Source organism: Esox lucius, chromosome 1 (genome assembly GCF_011004845.1).
Source record: "Esox lucius isolate fEsoLuc1 chromosome 1, fEsoLuc1.pri, whole genome shotgun sequence".
Taxonomy (NCBI): Eukaryota; Metazoa; Chordata; class Actinopteri; order Esociformes; family Esocidae; genus Esox; species Esox lucius.
Window position 1 is genome coordinate 40,620,774 of NC_047569.1, and position 15,806 is coordinate 40,636,579.

The 15,806-nt window shown below is 43.9% G+C and overlaps 1 protein-coding gene across 2 annotated transcripts; it reads left to right on the top strand.

The window, feature by feature from the left end:
- The first annotated feature begins 468 nt into the window (after window positions 1-468).
- prcp (prolylcarboxypeptidase (angiotensinase C)) lies at window positions 469-13,195 on the top strand. 2 transcript variants are annotated; one of them, XM_010865206.3, is made up of 10 exons: window positions 469-647; window positions 781-988; window positions 3,910-4,050; window positions 4,743-4,844; window positions 4,991-5,172; window positions 5,417-5,574; window positions 5,846-6,015; window positions 10,646-10,816; window positions 11,506-11,693; window positions 12,114-13,195. In XM_010865206.3, exons 2-10 carry the CDS (start codon window positions 806-808, stop codon window positions 12,316-12,318), a joined length of 1,500 nt encoding a protein of 499 aa, XP_010863508.2. In that variant the 5' UTR covers window positions 469-647; window positions 781-805; the 3' UTR covers window positions 12,319-13,195. The 2 variants fall into 2 exon arrangements, with proteins under 2 accessions (XP_010863508.2, XP_019906271.2); XM_020050712.2 differs by lacking the exon at window positions 469-647 and having other exon boundaries at window positions 659-988.
- Window positions 13,196-15,806: the final 2,611 nt, after the last annotated feature.

Genomic DNA, 15,806 nt, shown 5'->3' on the forward strand with positions numbered 1-15,806 from the left:
TTTTTAACGTTGGGAAACGAATGGCATTGGTAAAGGGAGCTGTTCATTTGGGTCCTACATTCCATTATTTTTTAAGATTATTTTTTAAGGTACGATTGTTTGCCGAGAATGTGAACATTAATTCACTTAAGTTTGCATACCAATAAATCGTGGTGAGACCACTTCTTTGTTTCCACAAGCATTTTTCAAGTAGGCTACAGTAATGTTAGTTTTTTTTAAAAAACGTCAGGCGATCGAATAATTCCTAGATAGATGTTAACCTCTTTGGACATGAATTAACATCATTCAAGCAATTTGTCCTTTACATTGGAGATTTGTACATTTTCCATTTGGGGTTATTTTTAAGCATTTTGAACGTTAAAACGTTAGTTATGGTATGTAGACTGGTCGTTGGCGGTGGTTTTGATCCCCTCGAACAAGGCCAATGAGTTGCAGCATTTACGACAATCGTAAAGTGTTGCTTGAATATCACAGTTTGTACAAGCATTTTCGAAACTCTGATCATGGCTACATTTGACTTGAAAACCGTTCCACCATCAAGTCTTACTTAGTAATCTATGCCCAACATTTCAGTGGCAAGTTTGTGGACCATGGCACGTCACATGACAGTCTTACTGTGTTTACTGTGCCTTGTGATTTGCTGACAGGCAAGTTGACTTCCTCTAGAAGTGAAACATCAACACGTCTTTAAACAGTTCCATTCGCGGCTGCATGAATCATGCGACTGCGGACTGTAAGAGAACAATTTATATAGGGACTTATTGATGTTTTTTTATTTAGAGTCGTTCTCCTGGCCACGGCAGCAATGAGGTCAGGATTCGGATCAGTATCAAGATCTTCCATAACGGGCATCGTTCTCATCGTGACGCTCTGTTGTTTTCACGTGTTCGCTCTCAAATCCCAACTTTTGACGAGGCATGGCGTTTTAGTAGATTCCAATGCCAAGGACTCCGTCATTAGCTATAAAACACTCTATTTTAACCAAAAGGTAAGTTCCCTCTTGTTTACATACCCATTTATATTTGTATATTTTATTATGGTATTGCAAAGTTATTTGCTGATGAAGTGAGTGACGCCTGTCATTATCTTTGTTACCTATCACCGTCTAGACAAGGGATTTCAGATTTAGACTAGTCTGCTTTCTAGATTAGCCTAGAAGTCTAAACAAACGTGTTGGTCGTCTGCAAGATTAATTTAGCTCAACTTTATAAGTTCTAATGTAATTATGTCCATGTAAGGGGTGGATAGATATATTTGTGCACAGTTACAAAGACTTAATAGTATTTTATTTTCCTTATCATGCTATATGTTTATAGGCTATATTCATTTAGGAAAAATAGTAAACCCTCTATTTTCAGTATGGCTATATGGCACTGTTTTAATTCAATTATTGTTTCATAATTGTCTATAAATGTTTTATTTGTTTGCGGTGAACTCATTACTGCATTGCTGGCCTTCCTTTCAGGATTTCCTTAATTTTCGATCTTGTACTTTAAATCACTTCGAAACTGTTCATGTATTGTGCTTGCAGACAATCAGTGTATCCACTTTGCTTCCTGGTAGGATGGAAAAGCCATCACCGTACTTGGCTGGATTCCAGTCAGCACATCTGCTGGCACCTTGCCAAGAGGAACTGTGCATTGTCCCTATTCAAAAGTGAATTTGAAGTAGGCTAATATAAGCAGCAAAAGTTTTGGTTTGATATTGGATACTTGTCGTGTACACAATGTGAATCAACGTATTTAATGTGAATCCAACTAACAGTTGCCAGAAGCTTTTTCCCTGATTGTGGTGGAGGTATCCCAAACCGGGACACTATTTCACATGGCCCTGTTCTAAGTAGACTTAGGAAATAGTGCCATTTAGGACACAATCAGGTATTCCACACACACACTTACACACAAACACATCCACACCTTGAAATACACACACATACCAGACCTAGAAACACACACACCTAGACTCTGCCGTTGTCTGCCGTTGTCTGCCTTTCTGTCTGCTGCCTGTCTGTTCAGAATCATCCCAGTATGGAAAACTTTCATGAATCTGAGGAATTAGACAGAGCTAATTTCCTGCTCTTTGTCTTCTTATGGCTTATTTCCCCAAAAGTATCCTGCTGAAACATAAAGATTCTTCTGTGCATAAACAGCAGAATCTTACTGGTATGCAATCTCACACCCCGCATTTGAGAAGCGCAAAGTGCTCCAGCAGACACCCATCCTGTCCTGAGGAAATCCGTTGGGCTTGTCTCTTGTCTTGTCCAAACAGGATGACAAATGGAAGTCCTGTTTTAGCATCACTTTGAACTCTCCTGTATGGGAGCAGAGCATTCTGTACTACTTCATGTAAATAATTTGTTCCTCTTCTGGTGTAAATATGTAGTAAATAATTTGGGAAATTCTTTTTAAAACAATCACATTTACCCAGATGCCCATTCTCCTTTTAAGAAGCTGAAGTGTTTCCAGTAAATAGTATCCTACAGTTTAGGCCTTCCAGTGGATTTCAAATGGGTCCGTCAGAGGCACCTTTTGAGTTTTTATAAGCAGCCAGTCTTTACCACACGGGGGCAGTATCTCGTTTTGTAACAAGATGGCTGATGAAACTGTCAACCCAAAGCCAAGTGCTCACTGGAGGGACGGGGAAAGGCTGGAGACCAGTTTGGTCCAACTTTTAGACCTTTGCACTCACTTTGTTAGTCTTGAAGCCTAATCTGATCATGTTTATCTTCCAGGGGAGACCGTTGCAAAGAGTTACACTTTTTTGAGGGGATGAATCAAGTAGCGTTGGTGTTATTAACTCATGAAGTAACCACTACTCTGTATTTACTACTTGCGGTTGAAATGAATAAAACATCTTCAGTGCGGATAGCAGCCTAGTTTATGTGACACTAAACCAAATGCCAAGATGGAAAGGGGCTCCCTGCTGGATGAATGAACACATCCAGAGCCTGAGATTCTCCTCCCTGTCATTGGCTCATAAAATTGCTGTCTTCTTTCGTGTCCACTGGGAAGGGTGAAACCCGTAACAGAAACCTTCTTTGTCAAGTGTTGGGTCGGTTTCAAGTCGGGGACAACTCCTCTGGGCCTCACAGTAGGGGCTTCAGGGCTTGGCTGGTCTCTATCAAATGATCTGGTTCATGTGTTTAGATGGAAAGAAGACAGTCTAAAAGGATACCAGGCTTCAAATACTATTTGAATTCCATCAAATACTTTGAGCGGTTGATCTAGCCTGTCTGGATCGCCGAATGGGTGGGGGTTACTGGCTCTGTACTATTCTATTGGTCCATTCAGCCAGGCCAGCGCATACAATGACAAATACATAATTATAAATTATTTGGGATAGGTTTTGAACCCATGTTGGGCGGACAGGGCAGATTCCCTGAGGTCTGACACAAAAGGACATCAGAGAGAGAGAGAGAGAGACGTGCTGAAGTGGAACTGATGTGGCCTCCCTGTAACTGGCTCTCGTTAGCTTTAATACAAATTGAGGCTAATTGTTGTAGCATCCTGTATTTGGGTTATCTTCGCCTCGCTGCACCGCATTGAGAACTACACAGTTCACAGGCTAGGAGATGAGGACAACATACTGCATTTTGACTCTTACCTTTACTAGGTTTTTACTCATTTCTCTCACTCAGCTTCAGTAGAGTTTCCATTGGCACCTAAAACAGGGCTACAGTACATTCCGATTGGTGATAGAGCCTGTGAAATGAACATTAACATTTTGGTTTGAATCATTCTCTTGATTCTCAATCTCAACTTTTGTTGAATATGAACTAGATTCAATTAGAAGGGTGAGCATGTCACGTTTTAGCCATCATTCTGATTGAGTCAGGATTTCTTTGAGGAGAATGCTTGAGGTATGACAGAAAAGGAGTTTGTTTTACAGATCTGTGTCCCTGTCCTACAGATCGATCACTTTGGTTTCCTTGAGGATGGCACCTTTAAGCAGCGGTACCTGGTTAATGATGAACACTGGCACCAAAAGGGAGGTCCAATCCTCTTCTACACTGGAAACGAGGGAGACATCACCTGGTTCTGCAATAACACAGTAAAAATATGCACCTCTGTCTCTGTCTCTCTTCTCTGTCTGTCTCTGTCTCTCTTCTCTGTCTGTCTCTGTCTCTCTTCTCTGTCTGTCTCTGTTTGTCTCCTCTGTCTGTCTCTGTTTGTCTCCTCTGTCTGTCTCTGTCTCTCTCCTCTGTCTGTCTCTGTCTCTCTCCTCTGTCTGTCTCTGTTTGTCTCCTCTGTCTGTCTCTGTCTCTCTCCTCTGTCTCTCTCCTCTGTCTCTCTCCTCTGTCTGTCTCTGTCTCTCTCCTCTGCCTTGCTTACCTCCTCTGCAGTTATCCCTGATATCCTTTGCTGTTATGTTTGAAATGGTATTTAGCATGTGTCCTAACCTGTCCACTTGTCTTTAGGGGTTCATGTGTCCTAACCTGTCCACTTGTCTTTAGGGGTTCATGTGTCCTAACCTGTCCACTTGTCTTTAGGGGTTCATGTGTCCTAACCTGTCCACTTGTCTTTAGGGGTTCATGTGTCCTAACCTGTCCACTTGTCTTTAGGGGTTCATGTGTCCTAACCTGTCCACTTGTCTTTAGGGGTTCATGTGTCCTAACCTGTCCACTTGTCTTGAGGGGTTCATGTGTCCTAACCTGTCCACTTGTCTTGAGGGGGTTCATGTGCCCTAACCTGTCCTCTTGTCTTTAGGGGTTCATGTGTCCTAACCTGTCCTCTTTTCTTTAGGGGTTCATGTGGGACATTGCAGAGGAGTTAAAGGCCATGTTGGTGTTTGCAGAACACCGTTACTATGGGGAGTCCCTGCCGTTTGGAAAAGACTCTTACAGCGTACGTAGAGAAACCCTAACCCTCAGACGTGTCCCCCTAATTCAACTGTCCCTGTACCTCATTTAATACACTGTCATTTGGAACTCTGCCAAAGCGGCAAACGGTGCACAAAGAAATGGATGCTAATGTTTTGTGTTCCCCAACAGGACACCAAACACCTGAACTACCTGAGTTCAGAGCAAGCGCTAGCTGACTTCGCTGTGCTGATCAAAGAGCTGAAGCGAACGGTGCCTGGATCCCAGCTCAGCCCTGTGATTGCCATTGGGGGCTCCTATGGAGGGATGCTCTCTGCCTGGATGAGAATGAAATATCCCAACGTGGTGGTTGGGTAAGACATAGCGGATGCATGTCAATGGCAGCCTATTCCCCATAGGGCTCTGGTTAAAGGTAGTGTGCTAGATAGGGAATAGGGTGCCCGGCAGATGCCACTCAGACCGAAACATAGTCGCCGTTATATGCTGGGGCTATTTACGACATTACTGTGTTTCTAAGAGATAAATATGCCCCAATGAATTGTAAATGTGTGTCTCGGTGTCCTAACTGTGAAGTATTCTCCTCTGTGTGTCTTCCAGAGCTCTGGCTGCCTCTGCTCCCATTTGGCAGTTCCCAGACATGGCTCCCTGCGGAGACTTCTACAAGATAGTCACCCAGGACTTCGCCGAGGGTGGCCTGAACTGTGACGTTAACATCAGGAAGTCCTGGAAGGCCGTCGACAATGTCGCAGCAACAGGTAGGAGGAAAGAGAATACTGTTGAATGCAAACAAACGGAGTGTTGCTAATGAAAGTGGTCACACCGTAGCAACTTTTAGCAAGGTAATTGTATCTGAAAAGCTTTAAATGCATCTAATTTTTAGCCATCTTTTGCCCAGTGGTTTAAGCTGCTGTAGAATGAGTTTAAATTTGTCCCAGTTCTCTGTCAATGATGTTTTGCAATGGCCACAAATAAATCTAGTCTGCATGTTTATGGGGACAATGTTCTATGAATGGCCCTCTCCTACAGACAGTGGTCTTCGTTGGCTGTCCAGTGAGTTCAGTTTATGCTCCCCTCTCAAGAAGACCGACGTGGCTGGTTTCAAGGCCTGGCTGCAGGAGACCTGGGTCAATCTGGCCATGGTCGACTATCCCTACGAGGCCAATTTCCTTCAGCCTCTCCCACGCTGGCCAGTACAGGTACATATTTCATAATAAGAGTTGTTTAGAGAGAAGGGAGGTATAATGAAGTGAGTGAGGGAGTAAAAGAAAGGGAGTGGGTGAAGGATGGAGGGAGTGAATGACAGAGCGATACAGAGAGTGGGGGAGAGGAAATGGGCGGAGTGCATGTATGAGGGAATGACTGATAATTAGGGTGTAGGGGACATTTGAGCTGGCGGGCCTATTAACAGGAAATACATTTAATGTTTCTGCTCCACTTCACTCATTTGTCTAAAGTAGTAACTTGACGCACAAGGCTAGAGCCATGTAACAAACTAACAGTAGAATTGAATGTGTTTGTATCAGCAGATACTCTTTTGGAAGTTAATTCTAACTGACCGAGTACTGTGTCTTCACAAGTTGACTTATTTTACAGAATATGCATGCAGCAAGATTAAAGATGTAATTCACTTGACCGTCAATTGAACTCCTATGTCCAATTGGTATTTTGCTTATAAGCCAACACCTCCAAACTTGCTCAATGATAGAATCACAGATATGTTATTTATTTATTGCTAGCTCTCATCATTTCGTTTTTCTTGAAACTGTAGGGGAATCTAAGTTCAAAGTTTATTTATCAAATGCACAGAATAACACAGCATCATCCTGCAAAATGAAATTCTTGTGACAGGTCACACGACATCTTCGTAGTAAGAATAAAGTAATATTTAAAGAAAAAATATAGCAATAATGTTCTGGCTTTTCCACGATTCTTTCGTCTTTTCACTTAACGAAAATGTCAGTTATCATCACCTACATTGATTGTTATTGCATCAATGTCATTCACAAATGAAAGAAAACAAACGTTGTGCCATGAAATGAAATTGCTTTGTCAGTGTAAAGTTTGTTTTCAGTCTCACTAGCAATTGCTCAATTCTTATGACTATTCCAAGTAGTAAGATACTAGTAGGCCTATTTCAAACCATACAGGTCATAGATGCTATTTGTGGTGGAAGTAAACTTCATAAGAAATGTTAGTCAGTTTAACACAATGATTAGTGGTGAATAGCTAAATATTAAAACTTGGCATGATGTTAATGCCTGACAAAATGATCTAATGTTGAGATACAAATGTATGCCAAGTTAGTGTGTCCCAATACTGGCTTACTAGCTTACTATACACTAAACGGTACGTACTTCATTACCCACAAAGTATGTACTTGTAGTACTTAGTATGCGATTTGAGATTTATATATATATATATATATAGCATTAGTAAGCAATTGGGAGCAGCTAGAGACCAGGATGGCAAACTGTCAATTCCTCCCTTGTCTTCTACCACATACAGTATGAAAACTACAAAGAAGCAAAAGACTTTGACTAACTATCTATAGCTAGCAACCAGGAACCCTAAACTAAAATGAGCAAGGCTAAAAATAATGTCAAACTGAGTTAGAGCTGTTTTTTGGAACCGGTAATTCTATTTTTCTATTCATATTATTATTGTTGTTATTGTTATGAACTTCATTCTCTCTGGCATTGGTGCGGAACCGCTTTCTAACCGGTGAGTAATCGCAAAATGCTATAATCGTTTTTTACTGAAAATATCCTATCTAGTGCAGCTATAATAAGGCAGTATTCCCCCATAAAAATGTCTATTACCATCAAAATCCCACATTATCCACAAATGACAATGGCTGGTCATCAAGTGCAATGAACTCCGCAAGAGCCTCTGCTCTTTGATTTTTTTCTGCCTGCAGGCTGTTTCGGGACATTTTATTTCGCTTCTCCAGTGTTTGCTGCAAAGTTAGCTGTTGTTGTGGTTCTGTGCTTCTAGCATTAGCGTACTCGTTGAGCTCTGCGCTGTGTTGTGTCTAAAGATGTTTGATCAAATTACTTGTGTTAAATTTGTGTGTTTCCTTTCTTCCTCTTGACATTTTAGCAGAGAGGTTGCACTATGCTACTGGTATCTGTATCGGTGCATCCCTGTTCTAATGTACATGGAAAGATATCAGAACATTTAGAATGTTTGTGTGTGGTTGAGGAGCCTTATGGCCTGAGGGAAAAACTGTTTGTGAGTCTGGAAGTGCGTGCTCCGGTCACATCTACCAGACGGCAGCAGTGTGAACAGACCATAGCCTGGGTGGCTGTAGTCTTTGATGATGTTCCATGCTTCCCTAAGGCATCATGTATGGTAGATGCCTTGCACGGAGGGGAGATGGCAGCCAATGACACGCTCTGCAGACTATCACACTCTGGAGAGACATGCGATCCACAGCGGTGCAGCTGTCATACCAGGCAGTAATGCAGCCTGCAAGGATGCTTTCAATGGTGCACCTGTAGAAGTTAGTGAGAGTTTTTACCGACATGTCAAATATCTTGGGCAGTTTTCACTGCCGAGCTCGCTTGTCTGAGATCATCTTTGATGAATTCAGATGCTCTGTCCACTTCAGCTCCACCGATGTGTATGGAGGCATGACTCTTATCGGTATGTACGTCCTGAATCCTCGACTGCAGTGGGTTAGAGGACGTCCAGACCAGGTCATTTGGAGCTGCCGTGCCTCGGTGCCGATAATGTATGCGACCTCTATGGGTGGTTTAAGCGGTTTAGCTGCTGAGCTTTTTTAATGACAAAGCTAATGTGATTATGTGAGTGACTGTGGGAAGGGGGTATTCAAGGCTTAGAGGGGGGAAATCGGTTGGCAGAGATGAATGTAGGCGACTAATCCCATCTGAAAAGTGGAGAGAAGATGCTTTAGAGCAATCGCTGGAGTTTTTCTTTTTTTCCTTCCATGGTATAAATCTGTGGTTTGGACATGTCTGTAGCTCCTCTCCCCTTCACCAGTCCTCCTCCTTCTTCCACGAACCCCCACCACCTCCTCCTTCTCCTCGACCCGCCTGTGGACAAAAGCCTTAGTAGCCTCCAGTCTGCCAGAGCTCCACTCCAACGTCCCAACAAACAGGCCCAGTCTTCTCTGTCCAACCTCACAAAGACTGGCTGAACAACAGCTAGCAACAGCCCGGCGGAGGGCAGGATGGGCAGCAAGCTGATGCTGCCATAACAACTACCGCCGTGCTGCGTCAGGAAGCAAACGGCAAATTATTATTCTTAAATCTTGATTACAGTAATGGTTGTCAGATTAAATAGTAAACATAACCCAAAACTTTTTTTGGGGTTTTTTACTGTAATTTTAAATGATTGCAAAGAAATGTTTGTTCAAATATTTTTTTACTAATTCTTTGCAACCTTGGAGGCAAAAGTTCCCTCCTAAAACATAAAATCAACACTTCATACTGTTGATTTATTCAACACGGCCCAGGGTAGACCGATAAACCATCAGATTTACACACCAAATACACATCTTGACAGTGTTCATATTTCGAGCATATTCCAGATACAGTGTTAGTAGTTAACATTGAATGTGTTGTCTTAACACTGTTAGGTGTGAATTCTAATTTCCATATTTCCCAGGATGCCTTTCCTTTCTTCAGACCAATTATGCCATCAGATGTTATGATGGCACACATTTGGACCTTAAATAGATATTACCTTGAGGCAAAATAGATATTTTGATGTTTTTGTTATTTTGTTTGCAGCTGGCTCCCATGTGCCAACCCCAGGTGCACGGGAGCAACCAGCAATCAAGATAACAAAAACATCTAAATTACCCTAATCCATACAAATATGGTGCTTTTATCCAAACGTTTTTACTGTTGAGTTACCCTTTTTCTTTTTTGTCGACCATTATATAAAAATACCTTTTCTTTTTCCAGTATTAACACATTTTACCACGTATTAACAAACCAACATTAAGGTAAAATATATATATATATTTTTGTCTGTCAGAAATAACCAAAACAGTCTTTCCAAATTATCATGACGGGGCTGGGGGAGAACTATATCTGGGGTTTTAAATCTTTCCACATTATCATGACGGGGCTGGGGGAGAACCATATCTGGGGTTTTAAATATTACCACATTATCATGACAGGGCCGGGGGAGAACCATGTCTGGGGTTTTAAATATTACCACATTATCATGACGGGGCCGGGGGAGAACCATGTCTGGGGTTTTAAATATTTCCACATTATCATGACGGGGCTGGGGGAGAACCATGTCTGGGGTTTTAAATATTTCCACATTATCATGACAGGGCCGGGGGAGAACCATGTCTGGGGTTTTAAATATTTCCACATTATCATGACAGGGCCGGGGGAGAACCATAGCTCGGTCCTTAAATCTTTCCACATTATCATGCATGACTGAACTAAATATGCCCCCTCTCTTGCCAAGCGCAAAGCTATAAATTCAAGTTAAGCCTCGGTTCCATTCCACCCAATTTCACATGCAAATCAGACTCCACCACCACATTTCTAAGAGAGACAGTGTTTATGGAGCCCATGATGAAACCCCATGTAGACAACCCAGGGACAAGGGGGAGCTGGACTCTTTTTATGCTCAGCCAGTTGGAGATGGACTGAAATTAAACTAGTTTGTTTCTAAACACAATGTTTAAAAGGTTACCTGATTATAAGAAGCTTAATACTCATTAGTGGATAATGTATATTCCCTCTGCCGTCTGTGTTTAGTATGCAGACTGTCACGCCGGCTCAAACTGTTTGTTTTCTGATGGATTGTGAGTGCCGCGTTTCCCCTGTTTGTTCCCAGGTGGTGTGCAAGTACCTCGGCTTCGACCCCTACAGCGTCTCGGACTACCAGATGTTAAGCGCTATCTCTGAGGCAGTCCGGGTCTACTACAACTACACAGGAAGTGCTCCCTGTCTCAACACGTCCTCCACGGCCACGGGCAGCCTGGGCTACATCGGCTGGTATTACCAGGTCAAACCGACCCCGTTCCCTGTGTGTGGGTGGGGCCTAATGCCCATGTGTTCCCTGTGTGTGGGTGGGGCCTAATGCCCATGTGTTCCCTGTGTGGGGGTGGGGCCTAATGCCCATGTGTTCCCTGTGTGTGGGTGGGGCCTAATGCCCATGTGTTCCCTGTGTGGGGGTGGGGCCTAATGCCCATGTGTTCCCTGGTGTTGGGTTCCATTTTCTCCAACGGCCCTTAGGAGTTGTCCTCCTTTAGATTTCACTATGTTGGCCCCTGCCCATTAGACTAATTACATGTAGTGCGCACTACAGAAAGAATAGGGTGCCTGTTTCTGACTCAGTCTTCATCACATTGAAGGCTGTTGTTGATTCTGAACAAACTGGTATCCAAACTGGTATCCAAATGTAAAATACAGAATGTGTTGATGACAGAGAGCTTCTAGCCTGGTATTCAGTGGCAAGATGTGCTGTTGTCATTTTAAGAAATATTGATGACATAGGCCCTCTAGCCTGGTATTTGGTGGTAATATGTGTCAATGACATTCCCTGGCTGGGCAGGTGACGCGATTAATTTATCAGCTTGACTTATTTTCAAGGTGTTTCGTTTAGTGCTGTGAAATGCCCACAGATATAAAATGGGCGTAATAATGAACGTCTGCTGTGATCTTCCGTCTGGTCTTGTTCCGTCTGGTTTCCAGGCTTGTACCGAGATGGTCATGCCCATGTGTACAGACGGGGTCCAGGACATGTTTGAGCCCCAGGAGTGGAACTTCCAGGCCTTCTCAGACGAGTGCCATGCCCTGTTTGGGGTGCGACCGCGGGCCGACTGGGCTGGCATTTTCTATGGAGGACTGGACATTGCCTCACACAGTAACATCGTCTTCAGGTGATGTTACAACCTTCACAATGTCACTGATTATATTACACTATTACTATCAAACGACTACTATTATCTGAGAACTGTTGTGCGAGTAATATTATGACTATTACATGGCTACTATTTTTTCACTATTAATATTACATGATTAATATTGTATGAATGATATTATCTAATTGTGAGGTGCTTATCTTTCTGATGAAAACAGATTTGTCTCGCAGATATTGTCCCGCAGATATCTAACAGATATTCAGGATAATTAAGCAGTTCCCTTCCAGGTTCAGTCTGTCCTGGTAGATGTTCAGTCTTTTTATCTCATCTTTCATGTCCTGTGCTTCGCCCTCTAACCCTCCTTCTGGACAAACAACCACATGGACGTAATGACCAATCACGTTGATTATTGACCCGTCCGCTCTGATCTCTCTGCAGTAATGGAGGTCTGGACCCCTGGTCAGGTGGCGGGGTGACCCGCAACATCTCGGACTCCATGGTTGCCATAGTGATACCGGACGGAGCGCACCACCTCGACCTGCGCTACAACAACGAGTACGACCCCCACAGTGTGCTGTCAGCCCGCGCCCAGGAGGTGGAGTACTTCAAACTGTGGATCAGGCAGGCCAAGAAACAACTCTGACATGCTGAATGACCTTCTGCTGCAACTACCAGGCCGCATCACTCTGCACAGATGAACTCCCAGGATGCTCCTGAAAGGGTTCCCTCCTTCCTACATCCTGCTCTGGTTATGGTCAGGGTCCGTGTAGGGTTCTATGCATGGGGTTAGGGTTCCATTTTGGATGCAGTTCCCGCCTTTCCAACAGTCTCAACTGTCTGTTTAGTTGGGTAACTGTTTCCATTTGAATTCAGTGATTGGAATGATTATGGAATGATTTGTTCACTGTGTGCCACAGTCAGGTTTGGGAGTAACCTTTTCAATCACTGTCAATAAGGGCTAGAAAAATTACAAAAACAACATCTAATAATAAAATACTTGAATTTTTTTTATGTAACTTTCACAATCACCACATTATATAATTTGGTGGAAGTATTTGTTTTTGGCAACTGTTGTGTTTAGTTAATATAATCTGATTCAAATACTAGTAAAACTGTGTTGTTTATGGGATGTTGTTTATGGGATCATTAGTGCAAAAAGGATTTAACAACTCTCAGGAAATGATTTTTTTGTATTTGTTTACAGTTTGTTATTGACCATGTTGCCAAACTATATTCTGCATTTCTTGAAGAAATGTTTCACTGTTGATAACATAACTTTGCAGTTTGCAGTTTTTATGCTACAGCATGATTTCAATTTGCTCCTTAATTTCCCCATGTCTACCTACACAAGGGCTCTCCTCAGCATCGTCTCCTGTGTGGTTTTAGCATGCTGTTTTGCTTGTTTCATCTCTGTAGGATTTTGTTTGTTGACTCTAATTTCTGTCTGCACCCTCCTGTCTCATCACTGCACTATTAAACCATTGACCTGTGAGCCCCAGATTAAAGCCAGTTTATTCTGTTATGGTCTTTTCGTTTAACTGCAAACTCACAGACAGAATATACGCTACAGAAATAATGTCCTGCATCGAGAGACTCGTCCATTTGACAGACCAGTCTCTGCAGTCCAACTCCTCACCCCTGGCCTTCTGTAGTCATGCTTATTAAAGTTGAAAGGCAGAGAAATGGTTCTCCTGTCTGTATCCATCCTGTGCCCACTGAGTCACATCAGTAGCATGTGGCTGTGATTTAATAAGAAACACAAAAAGCCAATCAGAGGAGGCCAATATTGGCCCTGGTGGGAGGTGATAGAGGGTTGTGCGGCGAAGTCCCGTCTTGCGTCCCCAATGACGCCCCATTCCCTAGGTGGAGCACTATTTTCAACCAGGGCTCTGCACAATGTAGGTAATCGGGTGCCCTTCGGGACGCCTCCGTGGTGACCAGTGGGGGTGCTGACCCTAACCCCATGCCAACCAGCCTGTGGGATTTCCCCCGGCTTGGATTTAATCAGCTGAGAACCTCAGAAGCTTTTTAAATTGCTGTATCTCGGCGGGCCATGTCCCCGTCAGCTGACTCCAGCTAGCACTGTTATTAATACTGGACACAGGAGGCGTGGGCTCCTGCACGGGAGGGAGGAGGCGTTGGTTGGGGTTGATGGAAGGTTATGGGGAGGAGGGCACAGGGATACAGAGAGTTGATTGTTTTTTGTGGTTCAACATAAAGTCACTGCTCCCTGAGTTGGAGGGATGTTACTAAAGTATGTTCCTGGGGTCTGTAGATCCTGGACGACCTTCTCCGTGAGCGGGAAGGATGCTGCCTTGTTAGGGTTCTGGATCGTTATTTTTTTGCTGTCGTCCATTCAGGACCTCCAGATGTCCGTTGCTTGTAGTTGGTTTGGTGAAAGTTCAACATTTTGTTTAACCGACATTTAATATCTTGCCACTGGCTCTGTTGGTTCTGTCCCCTTTTTTACCGCATGTGTGGAATGCTCAACACAGCATTGAGGATGTTTTCAAAAGGCTGTCAAATCCCAGAGGTCCCTCCTAGGTATTCAAAAATAACCTAAAGACCAGGTTTCCTTACTCCTCTGGCTCCTTTACTTTCCATTGTGTAGGAGGTCTCCCAACTCCCCTCGCTCCTTAACTTACCATGATGGAGGAGGTCTCCCAACTCCCCTCGCTCCTTAACTTACCATGGTGAAGGAGGTCTTCAAACCTCCAAGCATCTGAACTTTTCTCAGGCCTCTGAACGACATCTCACAGTCATTCATTTGGCTGACCCCTTCTGTGTCCCTGACACTTCCATCAATCAGCTGTGTCCATGGTGAGGTTCTGACCCCCGGGCTGAGGGAGTCAGGGGACAGAGAGGGACCACACACTGCTGGAAAGAGATTAGGGCTCTGGGTGTCACATCGTGTTGCCCCGACCGAGGAGGGTGTGGTGGGGGGCACGGGGGTCCTGGAGGGTGTGGTGGGGGGCACGGGGGTCCTGGAGGGTGTGGGGACCCTGGGGGTAGGGGGCGGTGACGAGGACGGGTGCTGAGTGAGTAAATTCTTGAGAAGAGGCGGGCGTGGTGCCCAATGTTCAACAACATCCCAACAATATGGGTGTTTGCACTCCGGGAAAGCAGATGAGGACTGTCCACAGCAAAAGTCTAAATGCGTCAGACGCTTCTCTTTGTCCATTGACAGTTTTCTTCCCAGGGTTTGACGTTGTTCACCTTTATTTGACCTTGTGTAGTTTAGCACCATTGAGATTTATGACCGCAGCTGATTTGGATTCGATAGTTGTTCCCGTGTAATTATTGTTAAAGGCGACTGGGCAACAAAATGACCAGTTACTGTAGATGTGATACCAGTCCTGTAACTCGGGAACATCCAATGGAGCCCAGAAAAGTCTTGTTGGTGTGTTTCTTTAATGTGACTTGATTCTCACTCAGCCCACCCCTCCCATTCTCTCTCTCTATGGGACTATAGACCAGGGTTTCCGGAATCAGAGCGTCAGGCTCAAAGCTCTGAATGAGCAGGCGGCACAAAAGCCAAAGTCTTTCAGTCAGACGAGGGGAGAGGATCCTCCCTTTGCTCTGGGCGCGTGTTCCAAACCGTACCCTATACCTTACATAGTGCCCTATTTTACACCAGAGCCCCCATGTGCCTTGATTCAAAAGTAGCTCACTGGTATAAGAGTAGTGGTCTTCAGAGGGAATTGCGTGCCGTTTGGGAAGCAGGCCTTGCGTGTGATGATGTCACTGAGCCAAAACCGAGCTGCTAGAATAGAAAGGCAGAGGTGGGGTGTGAGTGAGCGACTGAGGGGGGGGGGGCTGATAGAGGGAAAGATGGAGCAAAATATTTGGAGCGAGGGAGAGATAGAAAGACAGGAAAAGAGTGAAGTCATTGACTAGATGTCCAACACACCCAGACTGTGACATCATGGAAGGGATTTACAGCCTTACATTTAATCATATGAGTTCACAGGTTTCAATGTATGACTGACATTGTAGTCTTGTATGAAATTGTATTATAGGCATATGAGGACATACAGAAACGAAGACTTGTTTGTTATGTTTATTATTTGTATTGTCTTCTTCTGACATTTGCCATCTTGCAAACTGGGTTGATTGATTGTTCCACCTGTC